Raw genomic sequence first — 20747 nt, 5'->3', positions numbered from 1 at the left:
ATCAAACAATTCTTAGCAACATTCTAGAGCCTTGAAAGTAGGGTGATGTAATAACACAGACCGTGTAAGGAGGAAGCAGTTAAAAACAGATCTTCTAACCATCCGAATCTCTTTCACTATCAATCCTCTAGATCATTGACAGATATTCAGGATTTGTCCAGTATTTCATGTGAGCAAGAGAATTTTTGTAAGGATATAATTTGTAAAACCCCCAGAATGGATCATGCACCAACTAGTGTCAGCACTCCACTCAGCCCAGGTAACTCCTCAGGGGAAAGGATCGGAGAATTACTCAACTCTTTGGGGGTAGGAACCAAGATTTTCACTACGTTGTGATCATTGAACTTAAATATTATTTTTTTAAAATATCATGTTGCTTTTCTTTGCTTATGCTCTCAGTGTCTCTATCAGTTGGGTAGTTAGAGATTCATGAGTGGACATCCTTTTTGTCATAGGGGAATTGGAGATGTCAGTCACAATCCGTAAGTGTACACTGAATTTCTGTGTAGTGAGCAACTATTGTGAGCAAAGATTGTTCAGAGTTTGGTTTGTATTCACATAAGTAAATTACCCATGCAATTACATACCTGACTTCTTTAAAAATCTCACTCCATGTATATTAAAATGCAATGTCAGCTTAGTTGCAACAAAATAAAAAGCAAAGAAGCTTTTCTCTTACTTTTTTCCCAGTGAAAAAGGTGTCATCAGTCATCAAGAAATGTGGAGACTGCCATGAAATTCCCCTGGATACCTCTTGTTGGGCTACTCAGGAAGCTTCCATAACAATGTCCAGTAGCTTCATTACAGCCCATGAAAAGGGAAAGAACTCAGAAACCACCTTCCTTTCTTCTGAAACCTACTCCTCTGGATTGACTGAGCCTGTAAGTGTAGGAAATTGTATTTCCTTTATGCTAGCAAATTCCTAAACTCTTTCTCCTCTCTCATATTTTCCAAATGTCTTAATATAACTGCAAGAGGTATGCTTATAAGGAACCATATAAGTTAGTATACATTCTGGGTTATATCTCCGCATTGTTGGAGTCAATGATAAAACTTATATTAATTTCATTGGACTCAGGATGTCACACTCTATTTTAATAAGAATTTTCGGTGTATATAATTATGTATTATAATGTCTTCAAACAATTCGTGAACCCAGAACAGGCTTGTTATTCTATGAAGGACATGGTAAAATTGAGGAAGGTTTTTTTTTTATCTGGCTTAATTTTTGGCATCTTTATTGGTAGGCAGGACATTTTTCATTCCTCAGTGCAACTCACCCATAGTGCAAAGAGGAAAGTAAAATTTTACACTGAATCTGAGTTCTCCTAGAAGTTAGCTCTTATATTGCTTGATCTGGGGTTCACTGAGCAGTTTGATCAAGAATGAAACAGGAAATTCTTGGTACTAAGATCACTCCCAACTCTCAATCAAAACATTTGTGTGCATATAGAAGGTGGTATCTCAGAAGATATCAGAGTTTGCAGTTGATTTGTAAACCTCTTTGTCTTGGTGAAGGTGAGATTTACATCTGCTTAGAAAGAGGTTTGAGTTTTCAGATTTATAAATTACAAGTTACACAGAAAGGGAATCTTTAAAATGGGGTTGGGGAGGGCTGCACAGCTAAAGAAGAATGGTTTCTCAAGAAACAAATTACAAATTGAATCCTTCTAGGCATAAGGGTAGTTTGCATGTTCACAAAATTCAGAAAACCATTATATTGAGGGGTTTAATTTGTCCTTTTACTTTGCTACAGTCACAGAATTTGCACTGTATTGTGATTATTCACTGTATAGAGATACCAGATTTCCAAGAAAAGCTTAGAGTTTTCCACTGATGTTTTTGGAGCTGAAAATATTCTGGTTTGAGAACATTAATTTGATTGTTATTCAAGAGGATTATATATAAACAGTTACCTTAATACCTTTGGGTATGTCTACACTACAAAGTTAGTTCGAACTAACGGACGTTAGTTCGAACTAACTTTAATAGGTGCTACACTAGCGCTCCGCTAGTTCGAATTTGAATCGAACTAGCGGAGCGCTTAGTTCGAACTAGGTAAACCTCATTTTACGAGGACTAACGCCTAGTTCGAACTAGCTAGTTCGAACTAAGGGCTGTGTAGCCCTTTAGTTCGAACTAGTGGGAGGCTAGCCCTCCCCAGGTTTCCCTGGTGGCCACTCTGGCCAACACCAGGGAAACTCTATGCCCCCCTCCCGGCCCCGGACCCCTTAAAGGGGCACGGGCTGGCTACGGTGCCCGTGCCAGGTGCAAGCCTGCCAGCACCCAGCTAGCAGACCCTGCACCTGGCACGGCACAGAGCCACCCACCCGATGCCCCCCAGCCCACCCCCTCTTGCCGGGACCAGGCTGGCGGCTCCCGGGAGCTTGCCCTGGACCGCAAGAGGCGGGCACCTTCCTGGGCTACTGCGGACATCGTGGACCTCGTCCACGATCTCCGCACTAGGCACAGGAAAGTGGCCGTCTAGGGCAGGAGAGCTGCCAGCCTGGCCACCCAGGACCAGGTGTGCATGAAAATCAAGGGGGTCCACTGAGACCCCCGACACTGAGCCCTGAGCTTACAATGGCCGTACTGGGTCAGACCAAAGGTCCATCTAGCCCAGTAGCCTGTCTGCCAACAGCGGCCAACCCTAGGGACCCTGGAGGGGATGGACCGAAGACAATGACCAAGCCATTTGTCTCGTGCCATCCCTCTCCAGCCTTCCACAAACTTTGGGCAGGGACACCACTCCTACACTCTGGCTAATAGGACTCCATGGACCCAACCTCCATCACTTTATCTCACTTCCCTTTAAACTCTGTTCTAGTTCTAGCCTTCACAGCCTCCTGCAGCAAGGAGTTCCACAGGTTAACTATTTGCTTTGTCAAGAACAACTTTCTCTTACTAGTTTGAAGCCTGCTACCCATTCCTTTCCTTTGGTGTCCTCTAGTCCTTCTTTATGGGAACTCAGGAAGAACTTTTCTGAATGCACCCTCTCCACCCAACCCCTGCTTTTAGAGACCTCTATCCTGTCCCCCCTCCGTCTCCTCTTTTCTAAGCTGAACAGTCCCAGTCTCTGTAGCCTTTCTTCATCTGGGACCTGTTCCCAACCCCTGATCATGTTAGTTGCCCTCCCCTCTCCCAGCCTTTCTCTTCCCCTCTCCCACCTCCTTTTCCCAGTCTCCCCCAGTTTTTTTCAATAAAGACAGAGTCAATGTTGGAAGAAACGTTATCTTTATTTTGTACATCAATAAGAAGGGGGGCTAGGGAAGGGTAAGTGGAAGGAGGTGAGGGAGGAATGGGGTACGAGCCCCCGATGGGGAGGACTGGGCTGGCTCTGCGGGCTTCTGGGGGTGGAAGCTCTCCTGCAGCCCCCCAATTACTCCCTCTCCCCAGATGGCAGCCTGCGGCAAGTGCAGCCGGGCTGATGGCCGAGTGGTGTGATGTGCCCAGTGTGGGCACTCAGGGCACTCCAAGCCAGAACTTCTTTGCAAGCGGGGCACCCCTTAGAACTGTGTGTCCGGGGTGGGGGTCGGGACCCTTTAAGCGCAGCCCTCGGCTAGCCTGAGACAGTATCTCCATGCTCTAAGTCCTCCTTTTATGCCCTGCCGGCACTGCTTCCGGCCATCCTTAAGCCCTGTTCAGAGTCCACTCAATGTGGACTTACTAGTTCGAACTAGCAAAACGCTAGTTCGAACTAGTTTTTAGTTCTAGATGCGTTAGTTCGAACTAGCTTAGTTCGAATTAACTAATTCGAACTAAGTTAGTTCGAACTAGCGCTGTAGTGTAGACATACCCTTTCTTACTGTTATTCATTGTGGAGGTTGCCCTTTAAAGATTGAATTACAGTTTGTTCATCCAGAACAGAGGCAGACAGGTTAACTGTCATCAAGTCAGTTCTGCTGCTTTAGATTTGCAGGGCACATGGTTGGAGTTCATTAAACATATTAACAGAACAATTCTGCCTTGACTTGCACTGCTGAGAAATGTATACTGCTGTCACTTACTCTCCAGAAAAATCCCTTTGGAATAAAATTTCCCTACTTAGGAGCCCCTATTTCCATTCTGATAATGCATTCTTGTTTGTGATTACAGACTTTTCTTCTTGTGTTTATTATTGAAGGATTTTTGTATCTAGTCCTGACTAGCTTTTATAATTACTAGCCAAGCCCCACCTCACAGCTGTGGTGCATTGGGCGGAAGGGCAGCAGAGAAGGGAGGATAAGTTGGGGTGGGTGAGCGGGTGGCATGGGGGGCAGGTGTAGGGGAGGGCAGGGTGTGGGAAGACCCGGATTGCACTGGCTCAAGGGGGCTGAGGGATGGATGAGTGGAGTGCGATGGGCAGAGACCTACCACCAGCCCCCCTGTTCGCAGCATCTCCCACTTCTCTTTGTCCCCGGACCCAATGTGCCGCTCAGAGAAGTCATCATACCGCAGCAGCAGCTGCTTGATGGACCACAAGGAGCTGCTCCCTTCCATGCTCTGCTGCCCCTGCTGTTCCCTCCTGCCGGACCGCTGTCCCTGGAGCACAGGAGCGGTGCAGTGCCCTGGCCCATGAACTGCCTGCCCTAGCGGGCACAAGTCTGCATAGGACCAACTTTACCACCAGCTCCCTGCTGCACCTGCTGGCCACTTGCTGCAGAGGCCCCAAACCCCTGCCAATGGCAGCCTGAAGGGGGGGCCCCCGCCACATCCCCCCAACCTGGCCTGCCAAGCCACCTGTGACTGCACCCGCTGCTGCCACAGGACGGGGTTCCCTTCAACTCTGGCATTTTCTAGAAACTTCTCAAGTCTTCCAGTGCATTCTCAAATGTTCTATGTGATAGACAGCATGATGGATGCCTCTCCTTTTATAATAGTATAGATGAGTTTGCCTGTGCTCACATACACAAGGGCTGCATCTAGACTGGCAAGTTTTTCCGCAAAAGCAGTTGCTTTTGCGGAAAAACTTGCCAGCTGTCTACACTGGCCACTTGAATTTCCACAAGAACACTGACGATCTCATGTAAGATTGTCAGTGTTCTTGCAGAAATGCTATGCTGCTCCCATTCGGGCAAAAGCCCTCTAGCGCAAATGCTTTATCGGGGCTTTCTTGCGCAAAACCGCATCTAGATTGGCACGAATGCTTGTCCGCAAAAAGTTGTTTTGCGGAAAAGCGTCCGTGCCAATCTAGACGCTCTTTTCCACAAAAGCAATTGTGGAAAATCATGCCAGTCTAGACGTGGCCAAGGAGTAAGGGAAGTTGAAGGGAGAGTGTTCACCCTTCAACTTCCTGCAGTGTGGACAGCAGCAAAAATTGAGTTAAGCTACTTTGACTTCAGCTATGCAATTAACATAGCTGAAGTTGTGTATCTTAATTCGATCTTATCCCATAGTCTAGACAAACCCTAAGAAGACCCATCACAGTGTTTAAAAGGTGGCTACTGATTTGTACAAAAGCTCCTTGTCTTCCTGTTTGTATTCTGTGCTGCACACTAAGTATACGATCTGCCTGTGAGGTTATGGGCCAGACCAAAGAATAGAACAGATGAATTTTATGCTAGTTGATTATTGCCTCCTCTCATCTTGGGTTTAGCAGAGGAGAAGAACACAGAAAAAAAGTTCATACTCCTATGCTTCATTTATGTGGTCTTTTACAGAGTGGTTTGTCTACACTCAGTGCTTCTTCACTTTTGAGAAAGGCCAGGAAAGAATCTCGTAACCCATTTCCTGTCACTCAGCAAAGTGACCCACGGAAAGGTACAGCAGGTTATTAACGAAATATCAGAGCTGCATTATTGTAAGGAGCATGTTTCCAACCTGGCCTTTACCCAGATGTCTATTTTTAGGGGAAAGAACAGTGGGCAGTTTTTCATTTGCAAGTGAATTTATTAGAATACTCACATCCCAGGTTTCCTGATTATGAATTTGGACACTTACTCTGATAAACCTAAATTGTAGGTGTAAATAAGTGTTGACTTCAAATTACATCAAAAAAATTGAGGGATATAACTGCAAGTGTAGCTCTATGGCTAGCTTTATGAAATTATTTAAGGGTATTTGGTAGAATGTGAGTGACCCCATCTCAGGGAAGGTTTGTTAGATGTTGTTATAATCAGAGCTTGTAGTTATTCATCAATATTAGTTGATTAGGCTTTTTTTTCCAGGTGAATCGAGCCCAGCTTTATCCCGGGCATCAGACTACTTTATTAATGAGTTGCCTCCACCAGCCCAGGAGTTACTGGATGAAATTGGTAAGCAGCCTTAAAACTAAAATGTTGTGGGGCTTTTCAGTTACATTTTATTTCCATGGTTCTCCTTCTATAGATGATCAGAATTCCCCAACATGGTGCACTACTACAAAATGCACAGGTGACCATACGGAGATCTCAAGCCAGCGATTGCTATGAGATGAGTAATAAATTAAATGTCAACAACTTACATAATTGGCACCAACTTTCCTATAATGAATTGGGCTTTGGGGCTTCTGACTCGGCAGTTTCACAGACATCACAGTGACCAGTAGTTCTGCCCGGTGATGGCAGTCAAGTTGCGGAGCACTGTTATACTGTAACATTTAAACCAGCTCCACATGTGAAGTAAGGTTGAAATCTTCAAAGATGCAGAAAGGATTTGGATGCCTATTTGCCATTAAATTAATTGGAGCAGGAGAGCCAAATCCCATCAGCATAGATGATTTAAATTTCTTCTCCTATTTGCACATACCTCCAGACAGAAAATATAGTGCAAAATTTTCCACTCTTTCCCCTCTGTATTACATCAAATACTCCCTTGGTTGTACAAAATTAGTTACTTCCCCTTTCCCATCTTACTTCTGCACTTCTTACATTCAAATAATTGAATTGAATCAGAGGATCAAAGAACACTAGAACTGGAAGGTACCTTGAGAGGTCATCGAGTCCAGTCCCGTGCCCTTATGGCAGGACCCAAGTACCGTCTAGAGTTAGACCATCCCTGATAGATGTCTATCTAACCTGCTCTTAAATAACTCCAGAGATGGAGATTCCCAAGCCCCTTAGGCAATTTATTCCAGTGTTTAACCACCCTGACAGTGAGGAAGTTTTTCTTAATGTCCAACCTAAACCTCCCTTGCCGCAGTGTAAGCCAATTGCTTCTTGTCCTATCCTCAGGGATCAAGGAGAACAATTTTTCTCTCTCCTCCTTGTGACACCCTTTTGGATACTTGGAAACCGCTATCATGTCCCCTCTCAGTCTTCTCCTTTCCAAACTAAACAAGCCCAATTCTTTCAGACTTCCTTCATGGGTCATGTTCTCTACACCTTTAATCATTCTTGTTGCTCTTCTCTGTACCTTCTCCAATTTCTCCACATTTTACTTGAAATGTGGTGCCCAACTGGACACAGTACTCCAGTTGAGGCCTAGATGAGAGATGGCTTGGAAGCTAGGGATGTTAGCAAATGCTTACTTGTATAAACGTGTAACTGCTTAATTTTTCAGCCGTCACAGGTTCATACACTAGGGGCAGGTGAATGTTTTTGTATTCCCAAACAAATGGCAGATACATCCTCAAAGGCGTTTGCTATAGATTGTTACAGCGGTTGGCAAAAAATGGTTTTGCTAATTTATCTTAATTTACAATTTATTACCATGGTTCAGCAGCACCATGGAAAAGCCACTGCTTTTTACATGTGATACTGATGGTGACTAGGGATGTTAAATAGTGATTAATTGAATAATCATGGAACCGCATCAAATTTTAGTGGTTACACAATTATTCAACAGTCCCCAGAGGCAGGGCCAGCAGCCAGTGTGCTCTCGGCCCCACTTCCGGGGAGCTCCCTGCCACCCTGCGCTGCTGCCTCTGAATCAGGCCCTATCTGAGGGGGGTCTGAGCTTCCAGTGGACAGAGGCTGTGCTAGCATCTCACGAAGCAGCCTCTGTCTGCAGTGAACCTGGCCCACCCTGGACACAGGCTGCCATTCAGCAGACTCCGCTGCCCCCCCGCCCGACGCTGCTGCCTCTGATAGGCTAGATTTATTGATTAATCGCATACTCGACTACATGTTGAGATCCCTAGTGGTGACAAACAAATTCAAAGTTACATGTTGCTTCTGGTCATGTGTTCCATCTAAATTTCCTAGAGAAAGGAGACTACTAGTTACGTCATGTTAGTTTTTCCTTCAGAAATCCAAAAGAGTGCTCTTTTGGGGATATACACATACACATACCTTGTATACTTGTTTCCTCATATCCTAAAGCAAGGAAATAGGAGGTTGATACTGAAAAGGTAGCTTGTGATCATATGGCAAATTGTAAAATTAAATTGTGTCAGTTTCAGATTGCATATTATTTAGCCTGCATGTGGGTTGAAAAAGTAACATACTGCCCCAAATAGCATGGAATAGATTTTGAAACAATATCTGAAGCAGTAAGGAAACAAGTGCTACTTTTTTTCAACAGAAAATTTAAAGCAACATGATGCCACCTATAAGGACTTTGAGGAGAAAAAATCCCATACGCACAATATGCCAATGAATGGTTAGTTGCCAATAATAGATAACAATGAGATTGAGATTGCAATTACAAATAACTTTCACATTGCAGCCGAGCAGTTCTTATTCTAAAATAAATGTCTCAAATAATAGCTATTGGTTTGTCTAACATGTATAATGACACTACAGTTTTCATCTGAGGTAGGCACTGTAACCCAGAACGGAGGGATAATGAACAGCTGTCTCAGGTTTTGCAGCAAAGGAGAGCTCCAGTTGTCAGTCTGAGAGGAAATCAGTAAGGAGCATACTGTGCCTCCTCCTAAGGGTTCATCCTAATGATATGACAGTTTATTTTGTATTTAGATTACCCTTTCACATTTCTTATACCTCTCTGATCTCATACTCCAAGACAGTTGCAGCTATTTGGCCACGATTACAAAACACATAGAGCTCCAGTATCATGTGTTCCGCGTTCTGTTTTAAGAGACCAAAGGTCAGAATACTGAATTTCCCATGCCATTGAAACCCGGAATTGCAATAGATGGGAGTCATGTTTCAGACATGAAGCTCAAGCCACCAGGTGAATAGAAAACTTAACATTTAGGCTGTGTCTACACTGTAGGTATTTGTTGGCAGAGAATATGCTAATGAAGCACTTATTAGCATTTGTTGCACTGTCATTTGCATATTCTCTGCCGATGCTTTTTGCGCAAGAGGTTTTTGCGCAAAAACAAGCAGTGTAGATGGGTCCGTTTTGTGCAAATAAACCCTTTTGCGCAAGATCCCGTATACCTCCTTTTTTGAGGCAAAAGGGTTTTTTTGGGCAAAACAAATCCATCTACACTGCTTGTTTTTGCGCAAAAAGCATTGGCAGAGAATATGCAAATGACAGCGCAACAAATGCTAATGAGTGCTTCATTAGCATACTGTCTGCCAACAAATACCTGCAGGCAGTGTCTACATTGGCATGATTTTGCGCAAAAGCACCCACTTTTGCGCAAAAACATGCTGCCTGTCTACACTGGCGGGGAGTTCTTGTGCAAGAACACTGACGTTCTAATGTGTGAAATCAGTGCTTCTTGCACAAGAACTATGACGCTCCCGCTCAGGAATAAGCCCTCTTGTGCAAGTGTTCTTGCGCAAGAGGCCAGTGTAGACAGGCAACATGAATTTCTTGCGCAAGAAAGCCCGATGGTTAAAATGGCCATCGGAGCTTTCTTGCACGAGAGAGCATCTACACTGGCATGGATGCTTTTGTGCAAAAGCACATCTTTTGCGCAAAAGCACATGCCAGTGTAGACGCTCTCTTGCGCAAATACTTTAACGCAAAAATTCTTACGTTGCGCAAGATCATGCCAATGTAGACGGAGCTGCAGTGTAGGCATAGCCTTAATGAGTGGACTCTACATTTGTTATTAGAAAGGGAAAGGGGAAAAGCGGGATAAAATAAGTCAGAAACATGAGTTATTCTCTATAGAAGCAAACAAGGTACTCGGGGATGATTCTGGCACTTGTTTGTGTTTCCCTACAAGTTGTGTGAGATCTTTATCCATTTAAAATAGTTTCCTGAGGTAAAGAGGCCACTGTGAGTATTCAGACATAGGTGTATCTTGTTCTTAGGTGGTGAGGAATGCAGTATCCTGTGTTGCTCGCTGTTCATTCAGCATGGGGTTTTGTATTTGCATAAAGTATAGCTATTTCAGATTTCATTCTAGTGACAGCCTGCTGCTTCCTGCTTATCATAGCTTAGCAGAAGGCAGCTTGTGAATTAATTCACATGCTGCAGGGAACAAAATTTACTAAGATAAGTCTAGGGAAAATAAATATTGTTGGACCCTGCTAAATAGGGCAACAAAGCCAACATGTACAGGTTTCCTTTTGATTTTCTGCCATATGTAGAAGGGCAAGGGAAAAGATTAAAGATTTATTTCCTTGTGCATTTTCCATTTTAGCACAAAGCAATAAGTTTGCTCCTGTGAATATAGAAAGGTGGTGGATTTCACTACTTATCTGTGTCTTGCTACTGGCCCTTTCTAAAAATATATCTACAATGGATTTATTTAATTGAAAATCAGATGATTTGGGGCAGGATGCTAAAGAAACTGACAAATGAAAGCTTCAAAAGCAGAGTAGGATGTACAAATGCATTTTAATTTCTTTAACCACTTCTGTCTTTTGTATTAAAAGTCACTCTGTTTATGCAAATAGTTCTCACTCAGATTAATCCAGAAGACAAAGAGGAGGAAGAAGAATTTGAGAATAAGGGAGAGGTAGATCACAGCTTATGGAATAAAGAGATATTGAATCTAGCAGAAGAAACAGAAAGGTACTAAAAAAGAAGAGTAAGAAGGCTGTTTCCAAAGTAATTTAGATCTTGGTTGGTAAAGAGTTAAAGTAGAGTTTGTTCAATTATGTTACGTAAGAATAGCATAACCGGGTCAGATGATTGGTCCCTCTATCCCAGTATCCTATCTCCGACAATTGAGAAGTGTCAGATGCTTCAGAAGGAATGAACAGAAAAGGATAATTCTGAACAATACTCTCATCAAATCCTGCCATCTAATCCCATTTTCTGGCAGTCTGAGGTTCAGGGATACCTGGAACATGGGGTTCCATCAGTCTTCTGTTACGTGCCTTCATGTGTTGTCTTTAAATGGGATTCTTTTACATTTGTATGTTCCTAACTGTGTTTTACCAACTTCCTTCCTCTCCTCTTTCTGAGAGTAGAAAGTGCCCCTTTTAATAAATTCATCCCTACTGGATGTCTTTACCCAAATTTTGTGCTCTTTCACACCTGTTGACTTTCCCACAGCCCTTAGTTTTAAAAATCTCTACAGCCTCTTACATTTTACATGCCAACAATCTGGTTCATTTTTGTTTAGGTGGAACGCATCCTTCGTGTGTAAGTGCCTCCTTTCCCAAAAGGTTTCCTCCTCCCAGCAGTATTGTTTCATATATTCATTGAAATCTAGCAGTTCTGCCAGTCTTTCTGGCACTGCATCTGGAATTAAAAGCATTTCAGAGAATGCTACTATGTTACAGTTGATTGTGTGCAGGTTGTAAGTTGTCCTCCATTATGTTGAACATTACTTCTGACAAGTGCATACTCCCAGAGCCATCCTGTCCACAGGATGGTTCAGGGCAGCTGCCCCGGGCTCTGCACTTTGGGAGGGCCTATGGCAGCCACTCCAATAGTCCTGCGGATGGGACGGTTCCCCATATTGATTGGGAGCCCATAGGCCCAGGCTGGACCGGGATTACCTGGAGGTGGGAGCTGGTACACGGTGCCAGCAGAGGTTGGCCATCCTGCACTCAACTGTGGTGGGAAATAGAGTGCCCTATCTCCAGCCTGCTCCCCCTGAGTCCTGCATTGCTTAGGGAAGTGGAGTGGAGCACTTCCCACCGCTGCGGTGAAGCTATGCAACATGGCTGGGAGAGAGTGGCAGAACAGTGCAGGCTGCTGTGTACATCACTCCACTTTCAGCGCTCCCACCACCACTGTGAGTGGGGAAGACCAATGTTCCCTCTAATTTTTTCCATCTATATACAGAATATATTGTGTTATGTGCACCGAGGCACGTGCGGATCTGCACCACCAGTAGAAACACAAGCTGCCGGCTGTGGGCACTCTGCCAATCATTTGGGTGGCATTTGAATTCTCTTCTGGGTAGCTAACAAAGCAATCAGCTTACAGGACACTGGCAGGAGGGGGCAGAGCAGAGGCAAGAGGAGGCGGAGTGGGGATGGAGCAGGAGCTGGGCTTGGAGGAATGAGTGGAGTGGGAATGTGGCAATGGCAGAGCAAGTGTGGGAAGGGACAGTGTGGGAGCAGAGTCTGGGACAGGGGACTTGACCCGGGATCCATGTCCTCCTAGGGACCACCTGCTTAATCTTGTAGGATGCACCTGACTTAATAATTCCTGTCCCATATATAACTCTATCATTGTAATGTTTGATAATGAACATTCAGAACCTGATTCTTATGTAAATTAAGAGCTCTTTACATTGGGCCTTAAGAGGGATATAAACGCTTTACAGCCCAAACCCCGCAATTTTGTGCTTGTGGATACGAAGCTTCATGTGAAACTGACTATAAATTATAATAAAGCTGCCAAGCCTATTTCCCCAGACATGGGAGACAACAAGTAAATAACACAAATGGTGAAACATAAATTAGCTATTTAAAATAAATGTTCTTTCATCTTTGGTGATCTTGAGTAATTCACATAAAGAAATTGTTCAGAATATCCAGTATATCAATCTCCTTTCTAATGTGTCATTCAACAGGGCTCATTCTACTCTTGATGATCTCTTAGAAAGAATTCTCCAACCAATTCCTGAGGATGACGAAGTCCAAGGAGAACCTCAGGGACACCTTGTTAGGTTAGGGGATAATGGACATTTCTTTCATAAGTATATTATGCTTTTATTTTTGCATAAGCCTATGCTTAATCCTCTAGAAAGTAAACTGTCATTCTGGTGGCAGCAATGCCCTTGAGAACATTATAGGAGCCATCAAGCTTTGGGACTCTTACTCTTGGATTCAGAGTGAAGGGACCATGTTATTAATATAGTCTCTGGTAGGTGGAAAGTAGAAGTCCTGATTAGGGCTGTAGCAAGGGGTTCCTGCGCCTCAGGCCCGGGAACGGCTAGCCGGCCTCCGTTCCTTGCCGGAAGGCTCCCCCCTTGCCTCTGTCCTGCCCTTCAGCCATCCCTGCGGTCCATGTTCCCTAGTCCACTTCCTCCAGATCCAGGGCCTCCTGCCTCGCGAGGTCCCCTGCCACCTCGGGCCAGTGTGCTGCTGCCAGACTCCCTGATCGGGCGGCATACCCGGGCTCCCCACCCTGGGCTCCTCTCCTGCCTCGGCTCTGGTGTCCGTCCCTGGTGGGCCCCCACAGCGGGCTACTCCGGGCTTCTTTCCCCTGCCTTGGCCTGCAAGGGAATCGGAAACACCGCGCCAGCCCCAGTGCCGTTTGATCTCTCTCCTTCCCTTCCTTTCCCCTTTTGACTCTCCCTCCCGGCATCCTCACGCGCCATGCCTCCATTGCTTCTCCCTCCTCCCGAGATGTCCCTGGCTGGGTCCCTCCCTGGCCCTAATGCCGGCCAGGTATGTGCCGGGATCTCACGTGCCTGCGTGGCGCCGCTACGGCTATCCTCTGGGATTCCTGCCGCGTCTGTGCTCCCGCGGACGCCTGCCTGGTGTGGCCAGCCTCTAGTGCGGGGGCGAGTGCCCCCGTCACAAGGGCAATCATTTGTCAGTACTACTTGGGAAATCATTATGAAATTGGCAAATGTCATAGAAGCACTGTATAAAAAAGACTTGGTGTATGCCTCAGATAATCTTTCCCCCCTTGTTAGCACCAGCCACTAGAGCCTAGAATGTGCTGTGAGAGCTGTGAGCATGTCTCAGAAGATTCTCCCCTCCCCCTTACCAAGTGTACTAATCACTCATACAATACAACTCCATTTTGGAGTCAAAGGGCCGCATACAGTCCCATATGGATACATGTTGATTTGTTTGGCATCAAAATGCCTTTTCCCTCACACAGCCCAAATATCCTGATGAAAGGAAGGAAATTGGTGGGGCTGCAGGTCAGGTTGCTTTAGATGGGTATAATGATGTTAGATAGAGGGCTTGATCCAAAGCCATTGCTGCCATAGAATGCTTAATGTTTCAGGCATCTGCTGAAAGCAGCCTAAGTGAAATAGTATATGGTGGTTAGCTGCTGCTGCCTTCTGCTGTTGTACGCAGCTGATAAATCCTGATCCTAAAAGAGGGGGATGGAGGATAACTGGAGTCTAATTGTAAATGTAATGCACCACTGCCAACTGATCTCCTGGCTCAGCACAACAGAGCACAAGAGCAAAAAGCAGATGCATAGTAATTTCAGGGACTTATATATTAATGGTCTGTTTCTATTCAAATTATCTCAAATAAAGTATAAAATTATGACTTGGTACACAAATCTCTGTCATTGAAGGGCAACAAACGTTAAAGATCAAGGAGATGATGAAATGGAAAATGGAATAGAGGAAGGTGGCACCATGGCAGAAAGCAGAAAGACCGAAAGCTGTGCAGGGAATACTGAAGGTCTTTCTTCATCTGTAAAGCTCTGATATACCATGTTTGGCAATGACTTGTTTATTATCCTGGCAGCAATGAGTTTATTAGCAATAAATACCTTGCACTGAGCAAGACTGTTAGCTACTGTTCTCTTACTGATTCCCACTGATTACAAGAGTGCAGCTTCCCACACTGAGCTATCAATGTGGTTTGGGGGAACTGTGATCACATAGTGTCCATATCCCATTTACCTTGCTGAGGCATAGTAAGGCCTTCATATTATAAGCAGAGATGTAAAATCCCGTTTAATCAGTTAACCAGTTAAATGTTACATTTAACTAGTTAATTGCTTAAATGAGGGCAGGCAGGCTGGAGCAGTCCTGCCTGCCCACCATGGGGTTTTTATCACAGTGTAGGCATATTTTAAGTCAAGCCATCCATCCGCTAGCCTTCCCCTTTCTCTCCTCCTACTAGCTGGAGGACGAGAGGAGTTGGTGAGGAGGACATACTTTCTTCATCGGGAAAGGAATCAGATCAAAGGAACTTCCTCTGCTTTATATGCCTCTTAATGATGTAGTGGCCTTCCACTGAGTAGAGCTTGTGATACTCCACTGCTACCGACTGGTTTGTACCACCCACACCTTAGGTTCTTTAGATTAGGAGGAAGCAGCTACCATTTACCATGTAGTAAGAGCACGACAGCTGAGACACTGCAGCTATTGTTGTTGTCCTTCTCCGGTAACCACAGGCCTGCCAATCAGGCATTATGGGAAGAATGAATTCGGTTCTAAAATTCAAACGAGCTAATTTGAAAATAACCACCTCCCCCAAACAATTGGCATTTTACTCCAGTGGTGCTTCCCTTAGTCAAACTGTGTGTCTAATAATACTCTTTAGCCAAAGTATGGTTGTTGAGAAGCAACCACATAATCATTAGGCTATGTGACCCCCAGGATACAAGGAACAGCATAAATAAGAGAAGCGTTTAGGGATGGTAGTGAGAGGAGAGCATCTCTGTACTCTGGCTTAGGCAATTGCACTTCAGTATAATCCTCTCTGAGTCTGGACCTTCATTGGAAACAGTTGAAATAGGTGCTCTGGAAGGAATTTTACAGCTGGTGAGTAATGTCAGATTCAACAGTAACACTCTCCTGTTCTCTTTTTTTACTCATTAAGAGACATTCATTTAAAATGGGGGCAGTAATTGGTACACTTGTATTTGTTACTGTATAAACAAACATGCTAGAATCCTACGGTCTCTCTAAAAAACACACCATTGCAGTCTTAAGATTGTAGTCCTTGTGGCTTGTGATTCTGAATGCCTACCATGAAATGACTTAAAGTCAGCTGTTTATTGAGTGGTTACTGAGCTTTTAAAGTAGGCACCCAAAAATTAAAGTTTCCCAAATTAGGTTTTGAAAATCTTGGCAATGTATGTAAACACACACATCTGGAAGTGAAAGGGCTAAGTTTTCACTTTACACATGTGCTAACAGACTCTCGGACAATTTCAGTGGGGCTTCTCCTGCAAGAGTTAATTTAGCAGAATAAGCTCTGACTTGTTCAGTGCTGCAAGGAATGTTTTCCCCAGCAAATGGTTCTGCAGAGAAGATACAGTACAATCTACCTTTATAAGCACAGTAACAGATAGCTGCAGGTTTCTGAATACAATTGCAGCTTAATGGGATCTGTAGCAGCAATCTCTTCAGTTTTATTACATGTTGATGACCCAGCCCCACAAACCTCTCCTCATGAGGTACTGAAAAGGTAGGATGCATATGTTCTCATTGCTTCTGTACTGGTTTATTTCCTTTCTAGTTATAAATCCTGAGGATCAGAAACCCAGCTTATGGCAGCGACTGCCTTGGCCTTCTCCATTCAGGTAAACCTCTTTTAGTATTTGTCTGTGAGAAAGTCCATTGTTCTGGTGACACCACAGCTATGTGCTCCAAATTCACACTGTACATTAGCTAGTACAATTGAAAGACAAAGAAGTCTCTCAACCTCATGTTTGGCCAAGTGAGCCAAATAAATTGGATCACAACCTACCAGTTTTGGGGTTTATATTAATATCTGCCCAAAGCCAAGATCCTCAATGGTATTTAGGTACCTATTCCGTTGATTTCAACTCCCATTGTGAGCTAAGTGCCTAAATACCTCTGAGGATCTGAGCCAAAGATATGCCTGTAAAAACACTGGGGCGGGAGCAAGAGAACATGTGCATTCTCCTTTTTAATAAATCTCATTCCACAGTGCTGGAGAACATGTGCATTCTCCTTTTACTGTGTGTGCTTGGTGTGCCTTTGGTTCCAGCAGTGTCACAGCAGTGTCTTTTCGGAAAAACTGATGTTATTCCAAAATAAGAAAGAGTGTGTCTACAATACAAACCTTTATTTCAAAATAATGTTGAGCTGGAGGACGTCTTACTCCGACTCCTGTAACCCTCATTTCACGAGGAGTAAGGGAAGTCGGAGAAAGTGTTCTTCCTTTGACTTCCTGCTGTGTAGGCAGCACCTAAAGCCAAGTTGTTAAACTATTTCAACTTAAGCTACGCAATTGACGCAGGTGAAATTGCATAGCTTAATTCGACTTTAGCCCTGCTGTGTAGACGTACCCTGAGGGTGATTTAGAATCCCATTCCCATCACTGCTTATGAACTGCATATGCAAGAAAATATTTTTTGTTTAATCTCTTTTTTTATTTCAGGGTAATTGTCCTGGATCAGAGCAGCGCATCTAAGTGATCAAAGTAGATAACATATAAACCTTCAATAAATTGTTTGGTATCTTCCTCTTATACGGTACCTGTGATGTGCAATGCTGTTCACCAAATGACTCATTTTATAGTTCTCAGACTTCCTTTAATTATAATAATCAATACAAGAGACTGAATGGTTTGCTCTCCAAGTACATCTGGTATATTAAGTTTTGGTTCATTTTTATTTAGCTAGCAATCACTTATAAATGAGAGGCAGCACTCTAAATTATGTTGCAAAATTGAATTGTTTTCTAAATATAACTGTGCCTATTAAGCTTTCTACAGCTTTGTTTTCTCTCTAGCATGCACATTCGCTTTCGTAAATGAAAGCACTTCTTGCTCTGTTGCATTATGCAGTTTTTTGTTATTGACAAAAATGAGTCTTTTTATATTGCTGCTGCTGCCCTTGCTCTTCTTAACTTTTCAGTGCCAAGGAATGGAAGGTGGTGTTACAGCTCATGTGAGCATTGCTTTGTTTGCTCATTAGATTTGACAAGATAATTTCTTGTCTTCTCATTTTGTGGAATTCTTGTTTTATAAATTGAACTGACTGAAATGATTTAGAGGATTTATCTTTGTGCAAAAGTGAATAGCTGAGAAAAAAATCAGTACTGTCCAGGTACTACGAAGGCAGTAGAACAGATATGGCTATCTTCTAGTGTGGCTGTTGTGACTGAGCCATCGCCCATCCAAAAAAAAAAAAAAAGTCCTATGAATTTAATTGGGCACCCAACCAGGTTCTAAAGGTGCACAACTGCTTTAGAATCAAATATCTGTTCCACAGCTCTACTCTGGTTCAGTAACCCTGAGAAGGTTAGAGCTGCTGCTGGTTACTTCAGCATAAATGTGCCACTTTGTGTTAGCTTTTTAGCTGCACATGATTTTTTTTGTGCACATCATGAGTTTCTTTCTCCCTCTCCTGATTACAGTGAAATACTGTACGTGCCTGTAGCTGTTATATGGGTTCACTTATCTTAATGTTAACAAGAATAATAAAAATCTTCTGAGTTTAGCATGCTACAGTGTGTATTTCTTCCTACCATTTACTGCCTTGTATAAATGTATTTCTGTTTTAGACTATACATTTGGCTAACTGTTCAGTTCTGAGCTATTTCTGAAGATAATTAGTAGTTATGCACCTCTTTTATAGCAGTTTTTATTAGTAGAGTTCAGAGCCTTTAGGATCTTTTTTTAGTGGCTTTCTCTGTACAGTCGCCCTGGGAGGCAGGGCAGAGATGTTATCACAGGGTATGTCTAGACTACATGGCTCTGTCAACGGAGCCATGTAGATTTGTTTACTGGGCAAAGGGAATGAAGCAGCAATTTAAATAATCGCCACTTCATTTATATTTAAATGGCTGCCGCGCTGTGCCGATCAGCTGTTTGGCGGCACAGCGCTGTGGTCTGGACGCTCCACGGTCAACATCAAAGGCATTTGTCGACCTCCCCGGTAAACCTCATCCCACGAGGCATACTGGGGAGGTCAACAAATGATGTCGACCGCGGAGCATGCAGACTACAGCGCTGTGCCTCCAAACAGCAGATCGGCACAGCGTGGCAGCCATTTAAATTTAAATGAAATGGTGATTATTTAAATCGCTGCTTCATTTGCCTTTGCCTACAACCCTAATCTACATGGCTCAGTCGACGGAGCCATGTAGTCTAGAAACACACCCATTGAGCAGGTGGGGAACTAAGGGGCAGAGAGATGAAATGACTTGGCTAGTATCACACGGGAAGTCTGTGGTGAAGCAGGAAAACACCTAGCTCTCCGAAATCCTCTCCAAGTACCCAACTCACCAAATAATCCTTACCCCAGACTTTGTACTTTTGGCAAACTCCTTTTTGGAAATGAAGATAACACCATGAAGTTTTTTGCTCCTCATTCACAGGAGTGATACATACAGGAAAATATCAACAGTCAGATCATGGTTTTCAAATCTTCTTCCTGAAGTTTGTTTTTGGCACTGTTTCATGTTTCATTTGGTGGGCATATGGGGTGGAGATCTTACTTGAACTTTCTTGTGCATGTAGACGGCATCATAATATGGAAGCTGTTCCTTCCCCTAATCGTTTCTGTTGCCCTTTCTGTACCTTTTTCAAATCCAGTATATCTTTTTTAGATGGGGCGACCAGATCTGCATAGAATATTCAAGATGTGGGGCATACCATAACTTTATATAGAGGCAATATGATATTTTCTGCCTTATTATCTATTACTTTCCTAATGATTCCCAATATTTAGTTTTTAGACTGCCACAGCACATTGAGCAGATGTTTTCAGAGAACTATTCACAATGATTCCAAGATCTTTCTTGAGTGGTAACAGCTGATTTAAACCCCATCATTTTTGTTTGTATAGTTGGGATTACATTTTTCCAGGTGCATTACTTTGCATTTATCAACACTGAATTCCATCTGCTCTTGTGTTGCCCAATCATCCAGTTTTGTGAGATTCCTTTGTAACGCTTTACAGTCAAGTTTGGACTTAACTATTTTGAGTAATTTTGTAATATCAGCAACTTTTACCACCTCCCTATTTACCTCCTTTACAAGAACATTTAAAAGTTGAACAGTATTGGTCCAAATTCAAATCCCAGCAGCACAACACTCATTGCTACTCTTCCCCTCCCCACATCTTTAATGTACCTGGCAATGTTTTCATGAAGATCTAACAATCCCTTAATGACTTGAATGACCAGTCTTTAAGCAGATTTCAAGTATGAAATCCAGGGGTGTGTCTAGAATACATGGCTCCGTCGACGGAGCCATGTAAATTAGTTTATTCAGCATAGTCAAAGAAGAGGGGATTTAAATAATCCCCGCTTCATTAAAATAAACATGGCCACCGCATTGTGCCGATGATCAGCTGATCCGGCACAGCGTGGCAGTCTAGACATGGTGCTGTCGACAAAGGCTTCTTTTGTCGACTGCTCCGGTAAACCTCGTTTCACAAGGCATACTGGAGTGGTCGACAAAGGCTTCCTTTGTCGACTGTGTTGCATCTAGGCTGCCACACTGTGCCGGATCAGCTGATCGTCGGCACAGTGCGGCGGCCATGTTTATTTTAATGAAGTGGGGATTATTTAAATCCCCGCTTCTTTGACTATGCTGAATAAACTAATTTACATGGCTCCGTCGACGGGGGTTCAAACTCTGGGGGCGGCTACTGTGTCCTAGCCCCCCATAAATGGCACCCTTGCTGTCATTGGTGGGTTGAACCCACTCCTGATAGATACCAGTATATATGTGTCACTCTTTGACAGCACGTATAAATTTTTAGAGGAGTAGCCAAGTTAGTCTGTAACTTTTTGTTTTGTTAGTCTTTAAGGTGCTGCTAGACTGTTGTTTTTTAAGTTTTTCCATGTATAAATTGTCATGCCAATAAAGTCTCACTGAATTAAATTGAAATTATGAAAGGAAAGGGGGAAAAAAGGAATGTGAACCAGAACTGGCTATTAGATATGCATGCAG

The 20747-nt window shown here is 43.5% G+C and overlaps 1 protein-coding gene across 6 annotated transcripts in view; it reads left to right on the top strand.

Moving 5' to 3' along the window:
- TEX14 (testis expressed 14, intercellular bridge forming factor) overlaps positions 1-18012 on the top strand; it is a 93876-nt gene extending 75864 nt beyond the window's left edge. For 4 of the 6 annotated variants that reach the window (XM_075904674.1, XM_075904673.1, XM_075904675.1 and 1 more), the window contains 10 exons: positions 132-259; positions 691-881; positions 5640-5739; positions 6147-6233; positions 8422-8499; positions 10662-10779; positions 12740-12835; positions 14434-14543; positions 16335-16398; positions 17223-18012. In XM_075904674.1, the coding sequence (XP_075760789.1) occupies positions 132-259; positions 691-881; positions 5640-5739; positions 6147-6233; positions 8422-8499; positions 10662-10779; positions 12740-12835; positions 14434-14543; positions 16335-16398; positions 17223-17259 (1009 nt within the window). In that variant the 3' untranslated portion in view covers positions 17260-18012. Of the gene's footprint in view, positions 1-131; positions 260-690; positions 882-5639; positions 5740-6146; positions 6234-8421; positions 8500-10661; positions 10780-12739; positions 12836-14433; positions 14544-16334; positions 16399-17222 lie in introns of those variants that run through there. The other 2 variants (XR_012897039.1, XR_012897040.1) reach the window with 2 other exon arrangements.
- The last annotated feature ends 2735 nt before the right edge of the window (positions 18013-20747 follow it).

Source organism: Pelodiscus sinensis, chromosome 21 (assembly GCF_049634645.1).
Source record: "Pelodiscus sinensis isolate JC-2024 chromosome 21, ASM4963464v1, whole genome shotgun sequence".
In the NCBI taxonomy this organism is placed as follows: Eukaryota; Metazoa; Chordata; order Testudines; family Trionychidae; genus Pelodiscus; species Pelodiscus sinensis.
This window is presented reverse-complemented; position numbering and strand designations above follow the sequence as displayed.